The 15,270-nt window shown below is 44.9% G+C and overlaps 2 protein-coding genes across 7 annotated transcripts in view; one reads left to right on the forward strand and one right to left on the reverse strand.

Moving 5' to 3' along the window:
- The window catches only part of rad54l2 (RAD54 like 2), a 219,274-nt gene that overhangs the window by 167,012 nt on the left and 36,992 nt on the right, over nucleotides 1-15,270 (forward strand). The gene's annotated exons all lie outside the window — the stretch shown is intronic.
- LOC138763118 (MAP kinase-activated protein kinase 2-like) overlaps nucleotides 1-15,270 on the reverse strand; it is a 101,089-nt gene that overhangs the window by 8,697 nt on the left and 77,122 nt on the right. For both annotated transcript variants that reach the window (XR_011357325.1, XM_069936786.1), the window contains exons 5-9: nucleotides 13,868-13,994; nucleotides 10,522-10,597; nucleotides 7,521-7,645; nucleotides 2,947-3,032; nucleotides 1,374-1,454 (exon numbers count right to left, since the gene is read on the reverse strand). Coding sequence is in view for 1 of the 2 variants with exons in the window: in XM_069936786.1 (XP_069792887.1) it covers nucleotides 1,374-1,454; nucleotides 2,947-3,032; nucleotides 7,521-7,645; nucleotides 10,522-10,597; nucleotides 13,868-13,994 (495 nt within the window). In the remaining variant the exon portion in view is untranslated. The remainder of the gene's footprint in view (nucleotides 1-1,373; nucleotides 1,455-2,946; nucleotides 3,033-7,520; nucleotides 7,646-10,521; nucleotides 10,598-13,867; nucleotides 13,995-15,270) is intronic.

Genomic DNA, 15,270 nt, shown 5'->3' on the forward strand with positions numbered 1-15,270 from the left:
CAAAAAGCCATTAAAGTTCCTTTCATTTCCAAAATGCTGTATCGGACCTTTTGCGGAGATAGGACGAAGGAGCTTCATGCGTTGGTCCATTGATAAATGAGGAATAGCAGACCACCTGAGTGTTTCTCATGCCTGGACTAAGCTTCCTCACAACTTTCTTTTCCCCTTCGCCATCCAGGATGTCTCGGAGCTGGCCTTTACGTCTGGTGCCCTTGGGTTAGTCCTGTAGGGCACGTGGCTCTGGGAAGGAGACTGCAGGCCATACTTATTGGCAGGAGTTGAGCCCACATGATTGTCCAGAGTGCGGAAGCCAATGGGAACATAATCTTGAAGAGTGCAACATCCATTCCTCATAATTCTGCTCAGTTAATGAGGCCAATAGGAGCTCAGCAGCAGATCGTAATGAGAGGGTTAAGGGCTACTACCAAAAGGGCCAGAGGCAATCATTATTTCCAATGAGTGAGTTTTACGAATGTAGTTCACCAGTTACCTATCAGCCCCCTCCCCTCTAATGTTGATGCCTTCCCAAATAATCTGCTCAGGATCTTTTTCCATCATCTAACACCCACCCTCTCCCCAACCTGGCCTAATATTCCACGCCTATCTCATCGGCATCCCATCATGTTTCTCTCTGACCCACCTATCCTCTTCACATCTACTCATTCCCCCACATCCCATGGATTCCTCCACCCCCAATCTCCTGCCTCATGGTCTCCTCCACAAGTTCTCTGACATGACCCCTGTCCCCAGCTCTGATTACACCAAATCACACCCTCCCTCATCCCTTCCAAAGCATCCACCTTCTCCCTCGGATCCACATACTCCTCTCTTCAATTTGTTCCCAGCCCAATGGGTTCCTCTCTGTGACACTGCTCCAGCTCCACATCTTTTACACACTCCCCTCAGTCCAATGCATCCCTCTTTATAATGCTACCCAGTCTACATATTCCTTGCTCCAATGCTCCCTTTGGCAACCCTTCCAGCACTCTAATCCTCTCCTCATCAGCACCTAGAGCCTACCCCTCCTTATCTTTTGCATGGCAAGATGTCACAAATCTACCAGCAGGTAGCCGAAGAGTTACTTCACATCAAAACAGCCTGAGCACAATAGTCTGGTCTTCCTGGTGCAGCCACTCTCCTTGGTCACTAGGAAGACTGCTGTTTGTGGAAGATTATCAGGACTAAACTGGGCATTGCACTTCCATTAATATCAAGGAAGCCACACTATTGTAGACTTAATTGGCAATAAAACTTTTGGTGGCGTCCAGAGACAGTGAAAGATGTAGGCTCCTTTTCTTTTTGACACCAACCTGTTTACAACACAGATGTTTGGGCTTCCTTTGAATAGATAATGTGAGTGAGAATGCACTGACCTTCACCTCCTCCCACAGGTCCTTCTCTTCCTGGAGCACTCGACTTGTGTGGAGTGGAGTCGGTGGAACTGCCATCGATTGCTGGAAGTACAAAGAGAATTTAAGCCCTGTAGTTCAATCTGATCTTTCTACAGGCCACCCAATACATGCTGGCTCTTGGCTGCCCAAATGATATCACTCAGTTGGCCTGGCTTGTGAGTATGGGTCCCTGGAGTCAGCAGACACATGAGAGGCTGGAGGTGAAACAGTCCCTCTGCAGCATCTTCGCATTTACCAGAATCTTCTGTTCACCATGGTGATGTATCTCTGCACACCTTCATCCCCATTCTCTTCAACATTCTGACTGGTTTCCTTCCACCAACACTCTCATCTGCCTGGCAAAACTCCTTCTCACCCTTAGTAACTTCTCTTTTGATGCCAACCTACCCATGGACCATAACGCCACCAACAAACACCAGGCCTCTGTATCCCACATTGTCATGGATCTCTTCTCATTGGGAGATACCCCTCCATAGGCTCCAATCTGTTAATTCCCCAACCCCATACTTCCTTCTTTTACTTCTTCCCCTCGATCCACAAGCAAGACTTTCCTGGCAGGCTCATTGTTTCTCCCTGTTCTTGCCACACTGAACTCATCTCATATATTAACTCCATCCTCTCTCTCTCTCTCCTTGTTCAGTTCCTTTCCACCTACCATCCGGGATATCTCCCACACTCTCCACCAGTTTGACAACTTCCGATTCCCTGGTCTCTGCCATCTCATCTTCACTCTGGATGTCCAGTCTCAGTACATTTCTATCCCTCCACCGTCTTAAAGGCTTCCGCTTCTTCCTGGGACAACGTTCTGTCTAGTTTCCCTCCACTGACATCTCATCTGCCTGGCAGAACATGTTCTTACCTGTTGTAACCTCTCAGAGCTAAGGCACCTGCTGACAGTCACTGTCTGGAGCCCCTGCTGGATAAAGTTCATGCAAGGGCAGAACCTGAAACCTCGTCACCTCTTCAATCAGGAGGATACTGTAATAGTTTGCAGCTAATCAAAGGACTGCAAGTGGAGCAGGACAGCTGAGGAAACCGACTTCCTGAGATTGTGGTGGTGGGAAGGATCTCACTCATATCATGACAAGTTAAGGTCTTCCCCCATTGTGGTTGAATCATGGGTAATACAGTTGCACCATGGACTACGTGTGATGCACCTGCACTACAGCAGAGGGGCTGGGCCACCCTCGTGGCCTACAGGTAGGTTTCCTGGATCTGGTGCCCCTGCAGACAATAAGTAAATGTGCTGGAGAAATTCCGCCGGTCATGCAGCATTTCTAGGAAGTATAGGAAAGCTGACAAAAGGCTGACTAGTAACACTGGTTACCCTTTACTTCATATGGATGCTGTGTGACCTGCTGAGTTTCTCCAGCATGTTCAGGTACTGCACTCGACCCCAGCATCTGCAGACTTGCTTGTTTATCTCAGTGCAAATGGAGGTTTTTAAGCATCTCCTGCAGACAGGAGAGCAGGATTTGAGGGCTACTGAAGCATAATGACCTGAGAGAAATGGCAGGAGCTTGCTGAGACCTACATTAATCCAAGGATGGTTCATAAACTCAGTGATGGTCATTCTCTCCGTGGGGTCCGTCTTCAGAACTTGCCGGATCAAATCCTTCACTGCATGGAGAGGAAGGATAACAGTTACGAGAGCCTCCTGCTTTAAGGCAGCAGCACATCCCCAAATGAGCTGCATTAGTGACATCACCACCCCTCCCAAATATGAATACTAAAAAAGGAAGGCTGACGGAGGAAGGGCTGTGCAAGGTGTGTACTATCTCCGAGCACAGACACACTGAAGTCCTGCACAGATGAAACACGACAATCACGTTCTTGTACCCAGTGCCCTGACCATTGAAGGCAAAGATGCCAAAAACATTCTGCATCACCATTTTCATGGGACTATACATCTGTACCCTAAGTCTCTTTGATCTACAACACTTTCCCAGACCCTACCATTCACTGTGTAATAAATCCTGCCCTGGTTTAACCTACCAAAGGGAAATACCTCATACTTGTCTGAAGTAAATTCTTTCACCAACTTTCCCAATTCATCTAGATCCTGCAGTAATCCAGGACAATCTTCTTCTCTATATCACCATTTTGTTCCTCATATGCAAACTTGCAAACTATGCTAAGTACATTGCTATTCAAGTTGTTAACATAGATGCTAAACTGTAGTGGACTCAGAACTGATCCCTGAGGTACACCACTGGTCACTAGCCTCCAATTTGAATAACAACCCTACACTACTACACTCTTACTCCCTGTGTTTCTTACTGAATCCAATTGGTCCACACACCCTGGATCCCAAGCAATGTGACCTACCATGAGGGACTTTGTCAAAGTCTGTCGCAATGTCTACTGCCCTGCCCTCATCAGTCCTCTTGGTCACCTCTCCCATACACTCAAATCAAGTTTGTGAGTCATGATTTCCCACACCCACAAAATGCACAGAGATCCCGTTTTTCAGAATCCCTTCCAGTAGCTTACCCATGTCTGACATTAGGATCACTGGCCTGTAGTTTCCTGGCTTATCTTGACATACTTTTTAAAACAAAGTCTGTAAGGATAAGCTACTCTCTGGTCATCTGGCACCTCTTCCATTCTGAAAGGTGATGCAAATATATCTGCCAGGGCTTCTGCAATTTCTTCCTTAGCTTTCCTTAATCTCTTAGTATGGCTATATGGCTATTTAAAAGCTTACTCATGTCTGACATTAGGATCACTGGCCTGTAGTTTCCTGGCTTATCTTGACATACTTTTTAAAACAAAGTCTGTAAGGATAAGCTACTCTCTGGTCATCTGGCACCTCTTCCATTCTGAAAGGTGATGCAAATATATCTGCCAGGGCTTCTGCAATTTCTTCCTTAGCTTTCCTTAATCTCTTAGTATGGCTATATGGCTATTTAAAAGCTTACCCATGTCTGACATTAAGATCACTGGCCTGTAGTTTCCTGGCTTATCTTGACATACTTTTTAAAACAAAGTCTGTAAGGATAAGCTACTCTCTGGTCATCTGGCACCTCTTCCATTCTGAAAGGTGATGCAAATATATCTGCCAGGGCTTCTGCAATTTCTTCCTTAGCTTTCCTTAATCTCTTAGTATGGCTATATGGCTATTTAAAAGCTTACCCATGTCTGACATTAGGATCACTGGCCTGTAGTTTCCTGGCTTATCTTGACATACTTTTTAAAACAAAGTCTGTAAGGATAAGCTACTCTCTGGTCATCTGGCACCTCTTCCATTCTGAAAGGTGATGCAAATATATCTGCCAGGGCTTCTGCAATTTCTTCCTTAGCTTTCCTTAATCTCTTAGTATGGCTATATGGCTATTTAAAAGCTTACCCATGTCTGACATTAGGATCACTGGCCTGTAGTTTCCTGGCTTATCTTGACATACTTTTTAAAACAAAGTCTGTAAGGATAAGCTACTCTCTGGTCATCTGGCACCTCTTCCATTCTGAAAGGTGATGCAAATATATCTGCCAGGGCTTCTGCAATTTCTTCCTTAGCTTTCCTTAATCTCTTAGTATGGCTATATGGCTATTTAAAAGCTTACCCATGTCTGACATTAGGATCACTGGCCTGTAGTTTCCTGGCTTATCTTGACATACTTTTTAAAACAAAGTCTGTAAGGATAAGCTACTCTCTGGTCATCTGGCACCTCTTCCATTCTGAAAGGTGATGCAAATATATCTGCCAGGGCTTCTGCAATTTCTTCCTTAGCTTTCCTTAATCTCTTAGTATGGCTATATGGCTATTTAAAAGCTTACCCATGTCTGACATTAGGATCACTGGCCTGTAGTTTCCTGGCTTATCTTGACATACTTTTTAAAACAAAGTCTGTAAGGATAAGCTACTCTCTGGTCATCTGGCACCTCTTCCATTCTGAAAGGTGATGCAAATATATCTGCCAGGGCTTCTGCAATTTCTTCCTTAGCTTTCCTTAATCTCTTAGTATGGCTATATGGCTATTTAAAGACCTCCAGCACTTCCTCCTCTCTAATGTGGGCTCACAAGTTTCCGCTAGGGTCCCCAAGCAGGTCTTCTATCAAAATGTAAATACAGATATGAAATAAGAACATCATCCATCTCCTGTGGTAAAAACACACAATGATGGAGAAACCCAGCAGGTCAAATAGCAAAAGTAAGAATACAGAACCAAAGTTTCAGGCTTGAGCCCTTCATCAAGGTATGGAAAAGTATCGGCAGGTGTCTGAACAAAAGGGTGGCGGGAGGGGTGGTCGCAAAGCAGGAGGATAGGTCGAGAAGGGAGAGAGGGACAGCAGCGATCAAGGGGAGGAGGGATAGCTGGGTGAAAAGAAAGGGAAGAGAGAGAGGAGAGCTGGAAGGGGGTAAGAGGAGGGCAGGTTAGCAGAAATCAAAAAACTCAATGTTAATGCCATCTGGCTGGAGTGTGCCCAGGTGGCATTAATATCGAGTTTTCTGGTTTCTGCTAACCTGCCCTCCTCTCCTTCCCACCCTTCCCCCTTCCAGTTCTCACCCAGCCATCCTTCCTCCCCTTGATCGCTGCCGTCCCTTGCTTCCTTCTCCACCTATCACCTCCTGCCTTTGCGACCACACTTCCTCCCCATCTCTTTTATTCAGATGCCTGCAACACTTTTCCATCCCGTGATGAAGGGCTCAAGCCCGAAACTTTGGTTCTGTATTCTTACTTTTGCTATTTGACGTTGGTTCTGTATTTTTGCCTTTGCTACATAAAGGGCGCTGTTTGACCTGCTGAGTTTCTCCAGCATTCTGTTTTTACTGCAACCACAGTGTCTACAGATGTGCCTTTGTCTAAGTGTTAGTGGTGGGCACGGTATCTCATATACCTTCTTTATTTCCCTCTTAAGTGAACACTGCTCAAAAGGATTATTTTTTCAACTGGTTACCAAAGACAATACATCTCCTTTTTCTTGACCAGAGCCTCAATATCTCTGATCATCTAGGATTCCCTGCTCCTGTCAGTCTTGCCCTTCACTCTAACAGGAGACTGCAGTCCCTGAACTCTTTATTTCCCTATTAAAAGCCTTCCACTTGACAGATAACCCTCTACCTGCAAACAGCCTTTCCCAATCAACCTTTGGAAGTTTAAATTTATTTACAGCATGGTAGAAGCCAATTCTGGTCATTTAAACCAGTGCCATCCGTTTTCTCCAAAATTAACTTACAACTCTTTTGTAGGGTGGGAGGAAACTGGTGAAACCGGGAAAAACCCATGCAGATGCAAGGAGAACATACAAACTTCTTACAGACAGCGTCGGATTCAAACCCGGGCCACTGGCGCTGTTATAGCATTGCACTAACCGTTACACTAACCTTGTTGCCTAAGTTCCCATCTCATGTAATTAAAATTAGTCTTGCCTCAATTTAGGATTTTATCTTGTGGACTAGTCCTATCTTTTCCCATAACTTTTATAAAGTTATGGACTGGCCCCATCTTCCCTGGATGGTCCAAGAATCTGTCCGAATGTATCTGACAGTGGTGAGGCCCTAATTGGAGTAATCTGTTCTGTTTTGGTCACCCGTGCCACAGGAAAGTTGTCATCAAGATGGAGAGGGCACAGAGAAGATTTACGAGGATGTTTCCAGGAGTTGCAGGTAGAGGTTGAGCAGACTGGGGCTTTATTACGTGGAGAGCAAGAGGGTGGGGTTGATCTCATAGAGGTGTACCAAGTCATGAGAGGAATAGATCAGGGAAAAAACAGTCTTGCTCCAAATAGAAGAATCGATAACCAGAGGATATTGGTTTAAGGTGAAGGGGGAGAGATTTAATAGGAACCTGAGGGGGGGGGGGGGGGGGGGGTAACTGTTTTGCACAGTGGGTGGTGGGTGTATGGAACAGGCTGCGAAGGAGGTTGTTGAGGCAGGCACTATTACAACCTTTTAAAAACATTTGTACGAATGGATAAGATGTATTTAGAGGGATGTGGTCGAAACACAGGCAAGTGGGACTAGTGTGGTTGGGACATTTTGGTCGGCATGGGCAAATTGGGCTGAAGGATTTATTTCCATGTTGTGTGACTCTATGACAGAAAGAACAAGTCTATGGTTACAAGTGATACACATGTGGAGACACTTGGTTTTTATGCTCCAGTTACCTTCTTCGGAGACTTCTGACCATTCTGGGTTCGGAAACTCATACTGCCCCATTCGGATCCTTTTCTTCATACCAGGGGAGATGGCTAGGCCATGATTGGAGTAGAATGGAGGATAGCCACATAGCCTGCGGGCAGAGGTATCTTGTTTAGCACTGCATTTCATTAACCACACACGGAGGGAAAATTCCCAAAGCCACTCCCCAACTCAACTTGGGGAGCTTAACATTATAAGGACCAGTCATCAGATGTTGGCAACCCACAGAAACCTCACTTGACTGGTTAATCTCAGTCACGATAAAGGATCCCAGCCTGAATCCTTGGCTGACCATTTTTCTCCAGGTACGTTGCTTGACTCGCTGAGTCTTTCCTGCTTTGCTCTGCTCACTTAAGATCCCAGCATCTGTAGTTTTATGTGTTTCTCAAACTTACTGAGTTGTTGTAAAACCCCCTCCCACACCGCCTAACCCCCACTAATTGTGTCCTTACGTGCTTCACAGAGGAAGCCTATTGCCCTTAGGTGGGCTGTGTGTGGTATCAGCTGAGCAGTAGGTTAGCTGGTTGTGATTAGCTGAGAATGTGGCTCCTGTATTAAAGTGGAGAATAAATAAAATGAGAGGACCTCCCCCACACACATTGACCTAGGCCCAAAATTCAGACATGGTAATCCTTCGTCCCCTGCAAAGTCCTCACTAATACCCGGAAACCGGAGACTAAACTGGGAGATCTGCACCACAGACCAGGCAAGCAATGGCATGTGAAGGTCAATCTTAAGGATTTAAATCATCCAAAGAAAGGGCAAGAATTTTTAATTTAATTTAGATATACAGTACAGTAACAGGCCCTTCTAGCCCATGAACCCATGCCGCCCAAATACAACAATTAACCTACTAACTCTGTATGTTTTTGTAGGGTGGGTGAAAACCAGAGCAATGGTAGGAAACCCATGTAAATCATGGGAAGAACATGCAAACACCTTACAGACAGTGCTGGATCAAACCCAGGTCACTGACACGAGACAGCACTGTGCAAACCACAACACCAACCATGCTGCCCCATGGTTTAGTGGGGGTTGAGGAGGAGTTTGATAAGATCATACCATAAGACATAGGAACAGAAATAGGCCATTTAGCCCATCAAGTCATTCAGCCATGAGTTGATCCATTTTCCCATTCAGCCCCACTGTCCAACCCTATCCCCATAACCTTTGATAGTCAAGAACCGATCAATCTCTGCCTTAAATACACCGAATGACTTAGCCTCCACAATAGCATACGGCAACATATTCCACAGTTTCACCATTCTCTAGCTAAAGAAATTCCTCTGCATCTCTGTTCTCAGTGGACTCCCTTCAATCCCGAAGTTGTGCCCTCTTGTCCTAGACTCTCCCAGCCTGGCAAGTGCACCTCTAGGAGCTCTCAAGAAGCTCAAGCTCAACAACACCAGAACAAACCACCCCCCCCCACCCCCCCATGCACAATCTGTCAACCTGCATTGTATTGTGAGCTGTTGCATAAGCCACCTCTAAAATGCACTCCAGTTATTTGCCTCAACTGCTCTGATGCCACCTTCAACCTCGTGACTTCTACCCCTGAGACCAGGGGCACATGGGAACATTCCCAACAGCATGGTCCCCTATATCTCACACTGTAATCCCAGTTTCTGTTAGTAAGATTAATGTGGAAACCATAAATGTATCCTTGAGGCGCCCTTGTGTCGACCCATAATGGGTATAGGGAGGGAATTTCATGGTTAACTCAGAAACTCGAGGTCTTGAGATCTCTTATAAATATATCTCAGTAAATTCCAGGTCACTGGGTTATTCTAATTAGCTTGTACAACCTATCAAATAATCTTCATAGTTAGTGTAGCTATTACAGAGCTAACAATCTGGCTTCAAATTCAGCGTTATCTGTAAAGAGTTTGTACTTTCTCCTCGTGTGTGCATGGGTTTCTTCTGGATTCTCCGGTTTCCTTCCATCCTCCAAAAATGTACAGCCGTGTTAGGATGATTGGGTGTAACTGGGCAGCACGGGTTTCATTGGCTGGAAGAGTCTTCTACCTTGCTATATTGTTAAAATATAAAAAAATAATATGTTTTAAGGGTTCTGACTGACATGTGACAGAACTGCCCCCTACCTAAATGAAGGACACACCACCTGCCAATCAAGGTTTGGCCAATTTAAATTTATTTGTACCTGGCCTTGGGCTATTGGCCTTTGTAATCACCTTTATTAGCACTGATCTATCTGGGCTGGTTTCTCTAGCCTGCCTGCACATAGCCTTGGGCCATTAGCTGTTGTAATTGGATTAACCTTCCTGGCATTGAGCTAATGGTCTCCGCTAATGACCTGGGCTGGATTCCCCTCCAGCACTGTAAAAGGTGTCAAGTGTGCTTTGTTTTCTCTCTCTTTTCCATCTTGGGACTACCCTGCTTCACTCCAGGCCTAAACTGCGGAAGGATGCTGGAGAAACTGTTGGTAAGAAATTAATAAGGTTGGGAGCATTTAATTAATGTCCTTTGTAGCATACAACCGTGCCTGCACTGATTCAAGGGGTGGTAGGGCATTGTATTGATTTTTCCTTGATTATTGTAATGTACCGTGTGTGTGCGTGTGTACTTTGTTCCCATGCGATTTTTTTCCCATGCTTGCTATAAATTGTTAGTGTGTTTCATTACTGCTATTACTTTTTCCCCACGCTCTATATTAAACTGTGTTGTTATTGCAGATTACTTTTTCCCATGCTCACTAATAAATTGTGTGTTGTTTCATTGCTGTTACTATTTTCGCATGGCTACTGTAAATTGTGAATGTCTGTTACCATTTTCTCACATTTGCCTTGTGTAAATAAAATCCTTTACTGCCAAAACTGTGTGTCCAGACTCCTTGTCTGAGACCTACTAGACCTGTTTCCTCACTTACAATAATAACTACCTCTTAAAAATGTTTATGGAAAAAATGTAGGGGATGTAAATAAAAAGCAAAAAGAAGCAACTACTTACAAGATGTACATGATCACTCCCAAGGACCACATGTCACACGACTTGTCGTATTTTTCTGGACCCAGGACCTCTGGGGCTGAGAAGACACAAAAATATGATTAGCAACCCAGGGCTTAGCCAAGCAAAACTGACTTGAAAAGAAAATAATGGAAAACATCCTAAAGCATTGACTAAAATCAAACAAAGATTAATTATGGTGGACATCCATGAAGGAATTTCTGAGGGTGGTGTGGTAGGCCCAGCGATCCTCAGCTGCTTCAGCAATGACCTTCCTTCAGTCATTAGGTCTGAAGTAGGGATGTTCACAGAGCAGTTCTCCATGTTCAGCATCTCTCATGACTCCTGAGATGATGCTGGCGGTCCACGTCCAAATGCAGCAAGACACGGACAACATCCAGATCTGGGTTCAGAATGGAAGCATCAAGTGCCAAATGATGATGGTGTCCAACAAAAGGAAATTCAGCTCTTAGCCCCCCCCCTGACATTCAATGGCATTACCACCACTGTACCTGCGGGGTTCCTTTTGACCAAAAACTAAACTGGAGTAGCCATGTACACAATGTGGATATAAGAGCAGGTTGTGACTGGGAATCCTGCAGCGAGTACCTCACTCTGAAAAGCCTGTTCACCAAGTGCATTGCTCATGTGATAGAACACTCTCCACTTGCCTGAATGAGGGCAACCTCAACAACATTCAAGAAGCCTAACACTATGCAGGCTGCTTGATCAGAACCCCATCCAACCCCATTCTCTCATTCCACCACCTATGAATAAAAGCAGCAGTGTGTCCTGTAGACAGGACACACTGCCACAACTTAAACCTATCATTTCTATCAACTGGACAGACAAGGAGAGAAAATGATGGGGAACACCACTCCCTAGAAGTTGCCTCCAAGCCACTCACCATTCTGACTTGGAAATATATCACCAATGTCCTCACTATTATGAAGTTAACTTCCTCCCTATTCCCATTATGGGTTCACCCACACCTCAAGGACTGTACCAGTTCCCCATTGTCAAGGTTAAAACCTTGTGTTTTTGAATTTTGTCTGTCCCTTTAAGGAAAAGAATTGTTTATAGTGTTACCATAGTTCTTTCTTTCTTTGGCTTGGCTTCGCGGACGAAGATTTATGGAGGGGTAATGTCCACGTCAGCTGCAGGCTCGTTTGTGGCTGACAAGTCCGATGCGGGACAGGCAGACACGGTTGCAGCAGTTGCAGGGGAAAATTGGTTGGTTGGGGTTGGGTGTTGGGTTTTTCCTCCTTTGTCTTTTGTCAGTGAGGTGGGCTCTGCGGTCTTCTTCAAAGGAGGTTGCTGCCCGCCAAACTGTGAGGCGCCAAGATGCACGGTTTGAGGCGATATCAGCCCACTGGCGGTGGTCAATGTGGCAGGCACCAAGAGATTTCTTTAGGCAGTCCTTGTACCTTTTCTTTGGTGCACCTCTGTCACAGTGGTCAGTGGAGAGCTCGCCATATAACACGATCTTGGTAAGGCGATGGTCCTCCATTCTGCAGAAGTGACCTACCCAGCGCAGTTTGATCTTCAGCAGCGTGGATTCAATGCTGATGATAGGTAAACTGGTTGACCGTTTTGTGTGCCCGATGGAGATGTGGGGGGGGCTGGTAGTCATGGTGGGGAGCTGGCTGATGGAGGACCTCAGTTTTCTTCAGGCTGACTTCCAGGCCAAACATTTTGGCAGTTTCCGCAAAACAGGACGTCATGCGCTGGAGAGCTGGCTCTGAATGGGCAACTAAAGCGGCATCGTCTGCAAAGAGTAGTTCACTGACAAGTTGCTCTTGTGTCTTGGTGTGAGCTTGCAGGCGCCTCAGATTGAAGAGACTGCCATCCGTGCGGTACCAGATGTAAACAGTGTCTTCATTGTTGAGGACTTTCATGGCTTGGTTCAGCATCATGCTGAAGAAGATTGAAAAGAGGGTTGGTGCGAGAACGCAGCCTTGCTTCACGCCATTGTTAATGGCGTTACCATAGTTACTATGACATCAAATGTCATAATATCTGAGTGGACCGGGAGCTTTCTTTCTTATTCTTTGAAGAATCTTGACTGAGGTATAAGCTCTCAAGATACTTTTCGTTGAATTCATCTTATTTTATTTCTTTTATATCTGTTTAAAGTTGAATATAGTTATTATACAGGATGCTTTGTTATACATTGTTATGAAAATCTCAATGTGAAGTTATGCAAAATGTTTATTCGTTATCCAGTTTACCTATCTCGGCTGCACCATTTCATCGGATGCAAGGATTGACAACGAGATAGACAACAGACTCGCCAAGGAAAATAGCGCCTTTGGAAGACTACACAAAAGAGTCTGGAAAAACAACCAACTGAAAAACCTCACAAAGATTAGCGTATACAGAGCCGTTGTCATACCCACACTCCTGTTCGGCTCCGAATCACGGGTCCTCTACCGGCATAACCTACAGCTCCTAGAACGCTTCCACCAGCGTTGTCTCCGCTCCATCCTCAACATTCATTGGAGCGACTTCATCCCTAACATCGAAGTACTCGAGATGGCAGAGGCCGACAGCCTCGAATCCACGCTGCTGAAGATCCAACTGCGCTGGGTAGGTCACGTCTCCAGAATGGAGGACCATCGCCTTCCCAAGATCGTGTTATATGGCGAGCTCTCCATTGGCCACCGTGACAGAGGTGCACCAAAGAAGAGGTACAAGGACTGCCTAAAGAAATCTCTTGGTGCCTGCCACATTGACCACCGCCAGTGGGCTGATATCACCTCAAACCGTGCATCTTGGCGCCTCACAGTTCGGCGGGCAGCAACCTCCTTTGAAGAAGACCGCAGAGCCCACCTCACTGACAAAAGACAAAGGAGGAAAAACCCAACACCCAACCAACCAATTTTCCGCTGCAACCGTGCCTGCCTGTCCCGCATCGGACTTGTCAGCCACAAACGAGCCTGCAGCTGACGTGGACATTTACCTCTCCATAAATCTTCGTCCGCGAAGCCAAGCCAAAGAAGATCAACGAATTAAAGCTAATTAGAGTTGCAACTACAGAGTTTGATTTATTGAATTAATAAGATGGTAATTTGGAATATTGTTGCTTATTTTTCTGTGAAGATGACACATTTTGAAAGTGGGAAATATTAGAACTTGGAAAGTGTTGTCTTTACTCCCCACCTTCTCAAGGTCTAATTATGGATGGGCGCTTAACTGCTGGCTAAGCCTGTGAACCCCAGGTCCCTTGAATGAATGAGGTTTCCGCACTCAAACAATAGCACAATTGCTCACTGGTTCCCATGTTTCTACATTAACAAAACTTGCTGCTTTCTGCAATGGGTGTCCATAAAGTACAGAAATAACTCACCAACGTAGTACGGCGTATAACAGGGTGTTGCTAGGGAGTTGTGAAGCGTTGTTTCTTTGGCAAACCCAAAATCTGTGAGCTTGAGCACTGCATTGAAATCTTTTGTTGTGTACAACAAGTTTTCTGGCTGTAAAATTCCATTGAACATCATGAGTGTGAGAGAAACCCTTCTTGAAAAGAAAATGTGTGGCTATATTTAAAGAGCCACAGAGTGTCCTATGATTTTTAATCATTAATGCATATCATCAATTTAATTAATAATCCCCCTTGGGATTTTATGGAGCTCCTATATAATGATTCTAAATGTTCAAAATTACTCGGACAGACATATGGGTAGGAAGGGATTAGAAGGATATGAGCTAAATGGAAGCAAATGGGACTAGACCAAGATGTCAACTTGGTCACATGGATGAGTTGGGCCAAAGGGCCTGTTCTGTAATGTATGACTCTTGCTCTCTGTGACTCATCTCAACTTTCAGAAACAACCCAAATGCCTCGCAAGGTCCATTACATCCACTGGCCAACAAAACATGCACACAGGAACAACCAGCAGTGAGTGAAGGACCCAATAATGTGGATAGCGGTAACATGATGTCCAAGTGCGCCTTACATCTTCTTCACCACTCAGTCTACCCATGATGCCACTTTCAGAGAATAATGTACTTTGTTCCCTAAGATCTCTGTTCAACAATGCACCCTAAGATCTCTGTTCAACAATGCACCCCAAGGCCTTGCCATTCACTGAGCATGTTCTGTTCTGATTTAACTTCCAAAAAAAAACACCTCTTCACACTTGTCTGAGTTAAATTCTATCTGCATTACTTGGTGGTGGGGAAGATATTAAAATCAATCCTCAAGGATGAAGTTGTGAAATACCTGGAAATATATGACAGGATAGGTCCTAGTCAGCATGGTTTTTTTTTAAAGGGTAGATCATGCCTGACTAACCTATTAGAGTTTTTGAGGAAATCTCAGGTAGGATAGATAAAGGGGAGGCTGTAGATGTTATATACTTGGATTTTCAAAAGGCTTTCGATAAGGTGCTGCATGTTAGGCTGATATATAAAGTAAAGGCCCATGGAATTACAGGAATACTATTAGACTGGAATTAAGGGATCCCATTCAGAATGGATGCCTGTAATAAGTGGTGTTCCTCAGGGGTCAGTCTTGGGGTCGCTGCTGTCTACAATTTATATTAATGATTTGGATTGTGGACTAAATAGTTTTTTGGCCAAATTTTCAGATGACACTGAGATAGGTGGTGGAGCAGGAACTGTTGAAGAAACTGTAAAATTGCAGAGGGATATAGACAGATTGGCAAATATATGGCAGATGAAGTACAATGTTGAGAAGTGTTCGGTTCTACGTTTTGGCAGTGGAAATAAACAGGAAAATAACTATCT

This window comes from Narcine bancroftii, chromosome 5 (genome assembly GCF_036971445.1).
Source record: "Narcine bancroftii isolate sNarBan1 chromosome 5, sNarBan1.hap1, whole genome shotgun sequence".
In the NCBI taxonomy this organism is placed as follows: Eukaryota; Metazoa; Chordata; class Chondrichthyes; order Torpediniformes; family Narcinidae; genus Narcine; species Narcine bancroftii.